The sequence below is a fragment of the Chrysochloris asiatica genome, unplaced genomic scaffold, assembly GCF_000296735.1.
Source record: "Chrysochloris asiatica unplaced genomic scaffold, ChrAsi1.0 scaffold00096, whole genome shotgun sequence".
NCBI lineage: Eukaryota > Metazoa > Chordata > Mammalia > Afrosoricida > Chrysochloridae > Chrysochloris > Chrysochloris asiatica.
The window spans coordinates 3399589-3412148 of record NW_006408614.1 but is presented as its reverse complement, the minus strand read 5'-3'; the positions used below and the strand labels follow the sequence as shown (position 1 = coordinate 3412148).

The 12560-nt window shown below is 42.5% G+C and overlaps 1 protein-coding gene across 1 annotated transcript in view; it reads left to right on the top strand.

Moving 5' to 3' along the window:
• Positions 1-12560, top strand: part of PDE6D (phosphodiesterase 6D, cGMP-specific, rod, delta) — a 71067-nt gene that overhangs the window by 56012 nt on the left and 2495 nt on the right. The window contains exons 2-4 of the mRNA XM_006866741.1: positions 10102-10190; positions 10754-10879; positions 11715-11820. Coding sequence (XP_006866803.1) covers positions 10102-10190; positions 10754-10879; positions 11715-11820 — 321 coding nt within the window. The remainder of the gene's footprint in view (positions 1-10101; positions 10191-10753; positions 10880-11714; positions 11821-12560) is intronic.

Here is a 12560-nt window from a genome sequence, read left to right as displayed (position 1 = left end):
TATGAGCATGTCACATTTTCTTTTGATGTTCTGACTCCACGTCTTTGCACATCTTAGTATAATATTTGACTTTGTCTTCTCAAGCTGCCCTTTGAAACTTTCTGTTCAGTTCTTTCACCTCTTCATTTCCTCCAGTTGCTTTAGTTCTTTATGCTCAAGAACAAGTTTCAAAGTCTCTTCTGACAACCATTGGGTGTTTTCTTTCTTTTCTGTTCTAATGACCTTTGACTTTCTTCATGTGTGACGTTCTTGATGTCATCTCAGAACTTTTCTGGTTTTCAGTCATTAGCATCAGTCTGTTCTTGAGATGGGCTCTAAATTCAGGTGGGATATATTCAAGATCATATTTTGGCTGTCTAGGACTTGTTTTAATTTGCTTCAGCTTTAGCTTCAGCCTGAACCTTGCATATGAGCAATTTATGGTCTGTTCCACAGTCAGCCCCTGACCTTGTTTGGGCTGATAATATCAAGCTTCTCCATCTTTTCTTACCACAGATGAAATAAGTTCGATTTCTGTGTACTCCATCTGGTGGGGTCCATGTGTATTGTCATTGTTTATGTTGTTGAAAAAGGTATTTGCAATGAATAAGTCATTGGTCTTGAAAAATTCTATTATGTGATCTCCAGCATTGTTTCAGTCACCAAGGCCAGATTTTCTTACTGTCTATCCTTCCTCTTTGTTTCCAACCTTTGCATTCCAATCACCAGTAACAATCAATGCATTTTGATTGCATGTTTGACCAATTGCAGACTAAAGAAATTGGTAGAATTCTTCAGTTTCATCATCATTAACATTAGTGGTTGCTGTGCAAATTTGAATAATAGTGGTATTAACTGGTCTTCCTCATAGTCATATGGATATTAACCTATCACAAACAGCATTGTACTTCAAGACAGATCTTGAAATGCACACACACCTCAGTTTTCATGAAACCATTTTGCCCTAATTTTTTACTTGTAACTATAATATCAATATAAGGCACATAGTTGGATGTCACTAAACATTTCCTAAATGAATCAGCTCTGGAGAGGACTGGGTCAGTCTGTGATGATTCATTGGAGGTCTTTGATCAGGGAAGAAGCACCCCAGGGTACTCTAGTATTTAGGGTCTTTTCAGAGGAGATGGAGATATTACAAAATGTATGCTGAGAAGAGGCCAACTTAGAACCTAGTGTTGTCCTGAAGTCTCAGAAGGAGCACCAACTTAGGAGTTCAACAATTCTGGATTCAAAAACTTACAGAATTAGATCTCAAGAGCCACTGCTGTTGCTAGCCTCCCTGAAGAATGAGAAGCAGCAATTGGAGACCAGGGATGAGAGGCAGAAAAGAACAGGGGCCTCGCTGGCTGCAACCCTGTGACTGGAGACCTCATGTATCAAGAAGAGGCTGGATTTCTTAATGCAGGGGAAAGACGTCTAAGTTACCAATTGAAGAGCCCATTTCTGTAGGAGAGTTGGGTGGAAGGAGGAAACAAGAATGAAGGCTGTATGTCAGGAGGCTATATGGAGGATGGTAATGAGAGAGTAAGAATAGCAGTTACACTTAGTGCTTAACCAAGTGCCTAGGCACTGGTCACAGCCAGCCATTCCATGAACCAACTCTTAGAATCCTCACAAAGCCTTGACCAACTCTTTTAGATGGGCTGTCCAGGAGGCCAAGTGTGGCATTGTAGGATAAGCACTGGAGTACTAACCACAAGGTCAGTGGTTCAAACCCACCAGCTACTCCTTGGAAACCCTATATCAGGTTACTATGAATTAGAACTGACTTGACGATACTTACCAACAACATCTAGGTTGCAGCTGTTTTCAGTCTCAGTATCAAGGTTCGATGGTAAATCATACAAAACTATGAATCAGCCAATTAACATTTTCAGAGGAATTTCAACCATTGGAATACTCAGTCCTACTACTCTATCCATCCGTTTCCAACCATTCTGTGAAAGCCACTCACCAAGACAATATAAAATTAGGAAATGACTGTGTGGTCACTTCCTGCGCCACCTCCTCTTGATCCCCTTCTGCCCTGTCCTTGTGTCCTTGGGTCTGAGGTGCATTTGGACATTTCCGTTTGTGTCTTTTTCTCAGTGTTGTTTTCCTGCAGTCCCTCCTTCGTGTCTTTTTCTTGCCCTCTCTGTATGCCCTATGTCTCTTTGCTCTTTCCAATCTTTGTCATTCTCATATTAGATAATAGAATTATGATGTTGGCAAAGAATGTTGCAAGTACCATCAACTTCCAGAAGAGCAAACAAATCTTGTCTTGGAAGAAGTACAACCAGAATGCTCTTGAGAAGCCAGGATGGCAAGACTTTGTTTCTCTTTAGTTAGGTCATATGATCAAGATGGACCAGTCCCTGATGAAGGACATCATGCTTGGTAAATGGAGGGTCAATGAAAAAGAGGAAGATCCCAACAAATTGAACTGACACAATGACAGCAACAAAGGGCTTAACAATTGTGACTATACCGCACTGCTGCAGGACTGGGCAGTGTCTTGTTCCGTTGTGGCACTTAACAACAACAGCTTAATCTCTACTCTTTCCCCTAATTTCTCTTTCGTTCTTTCCTCCTCCCTTTTATGATTTGAGTGAAGGTTTCCAGAGTAGCATTGGGTTTGTTGTATCCAATGACATTGATTGCCATACCCACAACCTAACAGCACTCTTTCCACTTCCTTATTCTGTCTGTTCCTGACCGCTGAAGTTTATCCCAGGCCAAACGCTGCCTTTGTGGGTTGGTATGGTTGAGTGTTGTAAGGAGTGCATACCTCCCGGTGCTATTGTTCACCCTATAGGTCTGTCTATTTTAAGTTAGGAGTCCTGGTGGCGCTGTGGGTTAATGCACTGGACTACAAAGTATGCTTGAACCACAAGGTTGGCAGTTCAAGCTCACCAGCCGCTTCTTGGAAACCCTATACAGGGTCACTATGGGTCGGAACTGACTCAGCAGCACTTAACAACAACATTGTAAGTTAAGCCATTGGGGTGAGTTCAGTTCCAGCTTGGAAGAGTGACTGACCATTTCAATTTAAGATTAATTATAACTCCCAGACACAGTGTATTCATTCCAAAATACTTCTAGATGATCGTTAGAAATGATCTTAAACCCTTTCCTCCCTTCTCCTGTGTTGACAGCTCTCAGTCAAATTTTCTTGTTGCTCCTTCATCTAACCTGGTTTATTCCTATCGCCAGCCTCTCCCTTCCCACTCCACCATTCACTTCACTGACTGCCTTCTGCCCGAAAGTCTGTCCCTGGCTCCTACATGGACTGTCTGAATCATGCCAGGTCGTCCATCTGTATCAACCTAAGAGGACTTCTAGGACCCTCCTTATTGAGCCAAGTGTCTCTCCCCTTTTCTTAATTTTTATCTTTGTTTGCTTCCTTTTTTATTCCCATTCCCAAGTCTTGATCCTTTGCCCACTGTTGATTTGTCTCTGAAGCTGCTCTGACACGGGAGAGTGTACTGCTGTGGCTGCCCAGGCCCAAATCAGAGGGTGCCAGGGCCAGCTCACCTCTCAGTGGTAGGCTTCCCAGAGTGGAGGAAATCATGAACTCATGAAATAATTGTGTTCCTTTGTGCTCAGCCTACACAGAAACCCCCAGGGAGCTTTGAAATGAGAAAAGTCCTAGCTGACCCAGAAGGTGGTAGTATTTATAAGTAGTGCTCCCACCCCCTCCTTCAAAGCTTGTCCACCTAATCCTCTCCTCTCAAGATTGGAAGTGACTTGACCTTTTAGTCTTAAAACCTGCTCTCTTTTTCTCTGAAAATTCTGCTTAGTAAAAAGCTGTTGACACAAAAATATTGGGCCAGATAATTATCGGCCACAAAGCTTGCCTTTCATGTCTAACTTTTTTAACCATGTTGGTTTCCTCTTGAGGACCCGCTTTTCTCATTGTTATTATTTTAAGATGCCTACCTTAATTTTTATGTCTTTGTGCTAATAGGCTCTCCTGAATTTGCATCTTTATGGCTATAAAACTGTTCCCAAGTGACAACAGCTCAGCATGAGCCAAGGAGCCTTTCCTTTCACTCCTGGAATGAGGAACTCTGAAGAGTTTTACTTAAATAGTCCCCAACCCAGCACCCTTAGGTGGAACTTCCTTTGTATTTGTATTATTTATGGAAGATAAAAATATTAACAAATGTTGTTAGGATTATAAAATAAAGTGTATGATTCAGAATGAGATCAATGGCAGATAATTTTCAAAGTTTGGGTGTGTTTCTGGAACTGCCCAATTATTGAACCAGCCAAGGATATTTTTAACTAGCTATTTCCCCTGAAGACAGTTAACTAAGTCCTTAACCTGATTCTTTATAAAGTGAAGAGCCGAGAGTGTCTGGGAGATAAACTGTGTCTTCTTAGAAGCTTCGCTTCCTTGCTGGGATCTAGAGGAAGCTTAAAATTCATTGTCCACTAAATATCAGAGAGAGGGCCCTAAGACTTCCTTTTTTCTTTGTATCGCCTAATAGACAGACTGAAGAGTATGCCACCCGGCGCCAAGCATTTCTTTGCAGACCTGGGCCAGTGGCAGTAATGTTTTCTCTTAGAGCTGCCTTGCCTAATCAGCCTCTGCTCTGTACAGGGAGCCCTGTGTCCAGCCTTGTTCAGCATTGATTTTGCTAGAATGCCCCACCAGCATGGGAGCCTGGAATCATAGAAGTAAATTTTGTTTGAGAAAGCCTAATACTGTTCATGTTGCTGTACTGGAAATACAGGAATCTCTCTGTGCAGAAGGTCTCCTGATAGGGCGCTGTAAGATAAGCACTGAACTGCAAACCACAAGAACAGTGCTTCAAACCTATCAAGCTGCTCCTTCGAAACCCTATATAAGGTCACTGTAGTCAGAATCAACTCAACGGCACATAACAACAACAGCGTCTGTATAGAAAGCATAAAGAATATGTAGAGACCAGTTTGAATGAGAACTGTCTTCTGTAAACCTTGAGGATCAATTTTTAAGGTGATTCTGTTGAGGTCTAAGCTCAGAGTGGATTTGTTTTAGTTAGAAATGGTGTCTGTTGTTTTCTTTCTCCCAGTGGGAAAACTTTCTCTTAAAATGTGACTACAGGGCTTGGGAAGCATGTGTGTAGGAATTAGAATTGTAAGATAGAGCCTAAGCAAGTATGTAAATTTTCGCTTGCATTTGAGTTTGGTGGTTAAAAAAAAAAGTGGTATTTGGGAGTAGGAAACCCACCTGTATGTGGAGTGGGAATGAGCAATGAGAACAATGTATTCGGAGAAGCCCAGGAGCACACCCATCCACAAAGCCACAACAGCTTCGCACAGGGAAATGGTGCACCTGAAGTTAGAGTTACCGTCACATCCAGGGCGCTCTGCTGGATAGCCCTCAGTTGTCCTTTGTGACTTTTCTTCAACAACAACAAAACCTAGAAAGATTCTCCATTACATTTGTAAGCCAGCTGTCAGGGTTCTGTACTGCAAACTGCCCAAACACTAGGAAACTACTGGAAGGCTGCCGAGGGCTCTCAGGACAGACTGGTAGCTGGAGGACCAGGGCCCTACCCTGAAGAACGGCTGACTGCTTCTCTAGCCCTCATAGGACTGGGACCTCAGGGTCCCCAACCAAAGCACCCAGGAGTGCCATGAGTGTGCCCCCAGCAGTCCAGGCTGCCATGGGACTGTAAATGCAGTAGATGCAGAGTACAACAGGGAAGAAGGTTTGGTGAATGTAGAAAAGAGGGGGACACGAAAGCTATGGCAGCTGGATTATATTGACATATCGTCTCTTTACAGTCACCATCTTTCTTAGGCTTAGCCTCCATGTTTATTAATATTTTCTTTTCCTTTAATGATTTTGTCCATTTAAACAACAACTTGGGAATTTAAAAAAATTTAGTCTTATTTTTTATCACAGTTGTTATGAGTACATAGTTTAATGAGTTCATAGTTCTACCCAGTTTCCAATGAAGAACAGCATTCCCTGACTTCTCATCCTTGTTTTCAGCTCCCCAGAGGAAAGTATTTGCAATTCTTTTTGACTGATTTATATAGTACTTATCTTGATAGTCCTAAATAGCACACTGGGCTATTGTTTCAATGTTTCATTTTTCAGCTTGATTGATTGATTGCCTTCCCACTATGGACAAATGGCAGTTTCATTCTTTCTCAGCATTGCATGCCCGCATGCTTTTCTCGTTCCCCAATCTTCCTGGAATAATCATTGGGTCCATAGTCTGTGTTTTTATTCATCCAACTATGTCAAGATGATTGACAATGAAGACATGGCGGGTTTGTCCTTCTAGTATTATCTGTGATTTTCTCTAATGTTAAGTTTTTTTTAAATTTCTATTTCAGTTGCTTAGGTTTTCCCTGTTGTCGATAACTGCCATCAAGTCGATTCTGACTCAGCAACTCTGTATAGGGTTTCCAAGGAGTGGCTGGTGGGTTTGAACCGCAAACCTTGTGACTAGCAGTCCAGTGCTTATCCTACACAAGGACTCCTAGGTTTTCCTATTTCTTATTACTTTGATCCCAAACTTTTCCCTAGTTCTGTAAATCTCCTTTTAATTTTAGCCCATTCAGTAATGTAAGACTCTCCCTAGGCTTTCTGACCTGCTCTCATCTGGGCCCTTGATTGTCGCTTGACTTGTTGACAAGCTCTCCCCATCATCTTGGGGGTTCCCTCGGCCTGTCTCTTGATTTAGGCCTCTTGCTTCTTGGATTCCTTGTTATTTTGACGGAGCATATCATCATTTGCTTCTCAGGAAGGTTATTGTCCTTTAGATACTTTGGTTCAGGAGTGGTTCCATTTGGTTCGGCTCCGTTTTCTTCTGTCTTCTAGGGCTCTTGCTGAATATCTGACTCCTTCTGATTTAACCGTTTACATGACTACATGTCTTCCCTCTAGAGCTTCTCTTGATCCTCAGTGTTGGGCAAATTTGCTCTGATATGAATTGGCCACTTACAAGACCTTTTCAGTCTGGGAAATTTTCTTGCATCAGTTGGTGTTCTCTGTTCTTTTTAGTATTCCTGATATCGAGATGTTAGCCCTCTTAAACTATCAGTTTTTTAGCTTTCCTCTTTTATTTTCTGTCATTGTTCTTTTCTTTCTGACAATGTTCCTCAACTCAACTCTTGTCTTAAGTTGTTCAGTTCTGCTATCAAAATGCATATTTTAAGTGTTTGTTTGTTTGTTTGCTGCTGTTCTCTAATATTATTGAACCACAAAGTTCATGATTTGAGCCCACCAGATGCTCTGTGTGAGAAAGATGAGGCTTCCTGCTCCCGTGAAGATTTTTAATAGCCTCTGAAACCCTAGACAGGGTCGGTACGAGTCGGAACCGATTCGACCTCACTTACAACAAGAGCAATTATATCAATGAATAATACAGAAACCAGAAATAGTACTTAAGTTAGAAGCCAACGAACGTCCTAAATTGTAGCATCAAGCAAGAGAAAAATTAGCATCATATAAAACATCTAAAATTCACTTGTGTATTCAATTCAGTGTCTATAAGGGTTATATCTTTCTTCTTGATTTTTTTAGTATTCCTTTTTAAATGTTTGTATCTTCCGCTCATCTGTCAGTTGCTTATATGCTGGTGGCTTGTGTGTGGCTGTAATGCTGCAAGCGGTGCCACTGGCATTTCAAGTACAGATGTCTCGCATGGTGGCCTGGTTTCAGTGGGGTTTCCAGACTAAGACAGACTAGGAAGATGGTCTTGATCACCTGCTTCTAAAAATTAACTTATGAAAACCCCATGGGTCACAGCAGAATCTTGTCCAATACAATGCTGGAAGGTGAGCCCCTTAGAATCCCCGGAGCCGCACATGGACTTGACCATTCGGAGGAGGGTGCAGGACGGGGCAGTGCTTGCTTGGTTCTCTTGTACAGGGGATTGCCCCAAGTTGAAGCGAACTTGACAGCACCTACAACAAACTTCCTCTGGTTTCTCTTTTCCCCTCTGAGTTTCTTTTTTGTCTTACTTTCATTTGATCTTTCATAGTACTTGAATTTCTGGTGATCTTTGGCTGACTCCTCATATTTAAAAGCAGGTCACCTCTTGGTCTCAGCCACAGAAGTGAGATGACAAAGGGAACGTCATCATTTGGAAAGCATTGCAGTAAGACACACACATTGTGCCGCTGCTATGGCTCAGAGGCCTGCCTCAGAAGTCCATCTGTGGCAAATGTGGCTACTCTGCCTGCCCAGTGCAAAAGAAAGTGTAACTGGAGCGCCAAGGCTAGAAAATGCAATACCACCGGTTCTGGTTGAATGAGACGCCTGAAAATTGTATCTGCAGATTCAGACATGGATTCCATGAAGGAACAACACCTAAACCCAAGAGGACAGCTGTTGAGGCATCCAGTTCATCTTAAGAATTTTAGCATCTACTTGTACTATAAATGTTGTCAGATTTTAAAAATAATAAAAGCAGGATGCTAAAGGGCTCTAGAAAGCTCTATACCTAGCATGAAGCTTATGAACTATGTATGGCCTTCCCTGGAGAGTGATCTTCCTTGGCCATTTCCTTGGAATGTCTGCTGTTTCTTGAGGTCTTTTATCTTGGCTGGTCAGATTCTGTTGATGTTATTATTAGATGCCATCAAGTCAGTTCCGACTCATAGAGACTCTGTGCACAACAGAACAAAATGTTGCCCAGTGCTGTGTTATCCTCACAGTTGTTAATGCTTAAACCCATTGCTGGACCAATGTGCCACTCCATCTCCTTGGGGGTCTCTTTCTATTTTGCTGACCCTCCACTTTATCAAGCATGATATCCTTCTCCAGGACGGGTCTCTCCTGATAACATGTCCAAAGTATGAGAAATGAAGTCTCACTATCCTGGCTTCTAAAGGGCACTCCAGCTGCACTTTTTCCGCAACAAGCCATGTTTGTCTTTCTGGCAGTCCATAGTACTTCAGTATTCTTCTCCAACACCACAGCTCAAATGCACCAGTTCTACTATGGTCTTCTTTATTCACATGCATGTGAGGTTATTGAAATACCATGGCTTGGCTCAGGTGCACCTTAGTCTTCAGATTGTTCTCTTTGCTGTTGAACACTTTAAAGAGGTCTTGTGCAGAGGCCTAATGCAGTACGTCATTGGATTTCTGGCTGCTGCTTGCATGAGTGTTGATTGTGGATCCAAGCAAAATGAATTCTTTGACAACTTCAGTCTCTTCTCCATTTATCATGATGTTATTTACTGGGCCAGTAATGAGGATTTTCTTGTCATCTACATTGAGGTGCAATCCATACTGAAGGCTGTAGTCTTTGATCTTCATCAGTAAGCATTTTAAGTCCTCTCCCCTTTCAGCAAGCAAGGTTGTATCGTCTGCATATTGAAGGTTATTAACAAATCTTTCTCCAATCCTGATGCCACATTCTTCCTATAATCCAGTTTCTTGGAGTATTTTCTCAGCATACAGATTAAATAATATGGTAAAAGGATACAACCCTACACACACCTTTTCTGAGTTTAGACCCTTCAGTATCCCATGTTCTGTTCAAACGACTGCCCCTTTTTCTATATACTAATTCCTCATGAGTACAATTCAATGTTCTAGAATGCCCATTCTTTGCAATGTTATCCATAGCTTGTCATGATTCACATAATTGAAAGCCACATAGTCAATAAAGCACAAGTCAACATCATTCTGGTTTTTTCTGCTGTTAGCCAGGATCCATCTCATGTCAGCAATGATGCCCCTAGTTTCCCATCCTCTTCTGAACCCAGCATGAATTTCTGGTAGTTCTCTGTCAGTGCATTGTTGCAGCCATTTTTGCATTATCTTCAACGTAGTTTTACTTGCATGTGATATAAATGATATTGTTTGATGATTTCTGTTATGGAATGTAAAACTTTGCACTGTTAGGTTTCTACCCCTTTCTTGCCATTTCCTGTCTTTGGATTCTTATAATGTAGATAAGGTGTCTTCTCTGGGTCTGCATCTTCTCTGAGGCGCCTGTTGAGCTCTACTTCACATTCATATCTGCTCCTCTAGGACTTTGCAGTTGTGCAGTTTGCTAAAAAGTAAGCAACCATTGGTGGGAGCCAGCATGAGACACCCAGAATATGAATGTAGTAAGGGTCGCTTTCTGTGCCTCATTTTTCCTTAACTGTAGCTGATCAGAAATTGGATGAACCTTCGGGATGCTGAAACAGGGAAGATACTCTGGCAGGGGACAGAAGACCTGTCCGTCCCTGGAGTGGAGCATGAAGGTACTTCCCAGCTCTTTATCTGCAAGGGTGTAGCCTCAGCCACACAGTGCTAATAGTGGTTGAGGCAGCCTGAACATTCACAAACTGCTTGATGTTTCTAGTTCCTTCCTTAGGTTCCTTTTTCCATCTTATGCTGAAATTTCAGCATTGCTCCATCCCAAGGATGTAAACTAAGATGGCAACTTTTTTTTTTTTTTTCCCAAAAGAAAAAATTCACATTTATCACCCAGAAGGGAAAGGAAAGAGTAAGGAGTTAAAGCCAACAGGGTAGAATAGAGAGAGGGAACCAATTCAACACTTTCCTGACGAGAGAGGCTGGGTGAGGCCTTAGATAGCCCTCTCTGTAGTTCCTTGAAGGTCTTTCAGTCAAATGTAGTTGACCAATTAGGGACCCCTGCCTTCAACTCAAAAGTAAGGGACAGTTAGCAAGGTATTAGCTGATTCTGACAGAAATTTAACATATATAACATGGTATCTAAATCAGCTGGGCAGGAAGTTCCAGAAAGTTCCAGCATCTTGCTTTTCCTAGAGAATGAATGGCTTCAATCCTTTTCTCTTAACAGCCCGGGTTCCTAAGAAAATCCTCAAGTGCAAAGCCGTCTCTCGAGAGTTGAACTTTTCTTCAGCCGAACAAATGGAAAAGTTCCGCCTGGAACAAAAAGTATACTTCAAAGGGCAATGCCTAGAAGGTATTCTCATGCCAGGGTACCTACAATGGGGCCTGAGCGGGCGGGGACAAAAGGCAGATCCCAGTAAACCAAGGGAATGCTTTGATCCCATTCATTTCACAACGCAGTTTGTAATAACTTTATTCCTACAGCCCACAGGATTGGGGGCCCCCAGTGAAAACAAACAGAACCAAGTCAGCCCCACAGGATTCTGTGAGGACCTCCAAAGAAGACTTTCTCATGCCAAGGAGCCTCATATGGTTCCTGGTTGTGGAGGCGCAGCTGGGGCCGGTCTAGGGCAGTGTCCGCGAGACTGGCAAAGTCATCCTCTCAATGGGGTGTCGCCCATGCAATCTGGGAGTGTACATTCTGTATTTTCTAGCTCAAATACCAAGTGAAAAACACCCATTCTGTACTGCCGTGTATAATGTACACCCAGCCAGCTCCCAAGAAAACTCTGCAAACTCTGTGTCCTGTCCACTGGCCCTAGCCTCGGTTGTTGTTGTTGTGAATTGCTGTCGAGTCGGTTCTGACCCGTAGTGACCCTATATAGGGTTTCCGAGGAGCAACTGGTGAGCTTGAACTGCCGACCTTGCAATTCAGATGGCTTTGCAGTCTGGCTCATTAACCTACAGCGCCACACCAGGTCTCCCGAGTTTAGCCTCTGGTATGGTTCCAAAAACAGCCTGAATGGGGCGCCCGAGCCCTTCTGTCTCTGGTCTAGTGGTTTCTGATGGCTTCATTTGGTGGCTCTTGGGCCAAGAAGGGGCTTCCTCTGAATGAGGGCCCTCAAGAGCCCTTCCACTGTATACTGGGGCTCTTGCTCACCTTGGCTCTTCTGTTCTTCTTCCTTCAGAATGGTTCTTCGAGTTTGGCTTTGTAATCCCTAACTCCACAAATACCTGGCAGTCCTTGATAGAGGCAGCACCCGAGTCCCAGATGATGCCAGCCAGCGTCTTAACGTGAGTGAGAGGGGAAACTGAGAGGCCAGGACCCTAGGCTGAGGATGGGTAAAGGAGTACCAGGGATACCCTAGTCCACAGGCTACTGACTTGGTTCGTGTGGAAAGCCCGTGTGCTACAGTGTAAGGAATCCAAAGCTTTCCATTAGGACGCGTGTTCAGCGCCTGTCTCACCCTGACTAGGACAGTATACTTGAGCTCTAGAAGTCTTGGCCATCACATCTCTAAACATCAAATTTATCATTCTCTCTTAAATTTAGCTTATATTTACCAAAATATACTACTTTGCCCTTCCCCAGTACTTTGTTTGAATTATCTTGAACAGAACCCAACAAGTCCTAATATTAGTTTTGAAGGTAATATTTGGCAATGATGTTTCAGAGAACTTAACCATCTTAATATCTGTATTCCTGCTCAGAGAACAATTTGTTTGTCCTTTGTCCAAAAATACTGTCAACATCTTCCCACCTGCCATTTTTTCTTCTAAAAAGGTGTTAATCTTTCAAATATGTTTGTAATTGTGTTTGCAAAGGAATTTTTTGTACAGATAATTATGTAACACTGGACAGTCTCTTTAACCAGCTCTCTTATGAAAGCCACAGTGACTTTGTAAGTACAGTTGTTTAACTTGTAAGTCTTCTACAGGTTTTATTTCATTACAGTAGTAGGTACAGTAGTAGGTATTTTTATTTCATTACAGTAGTAGGTACAGTAGTAGGTATTTTTATTTCATTACAGTAG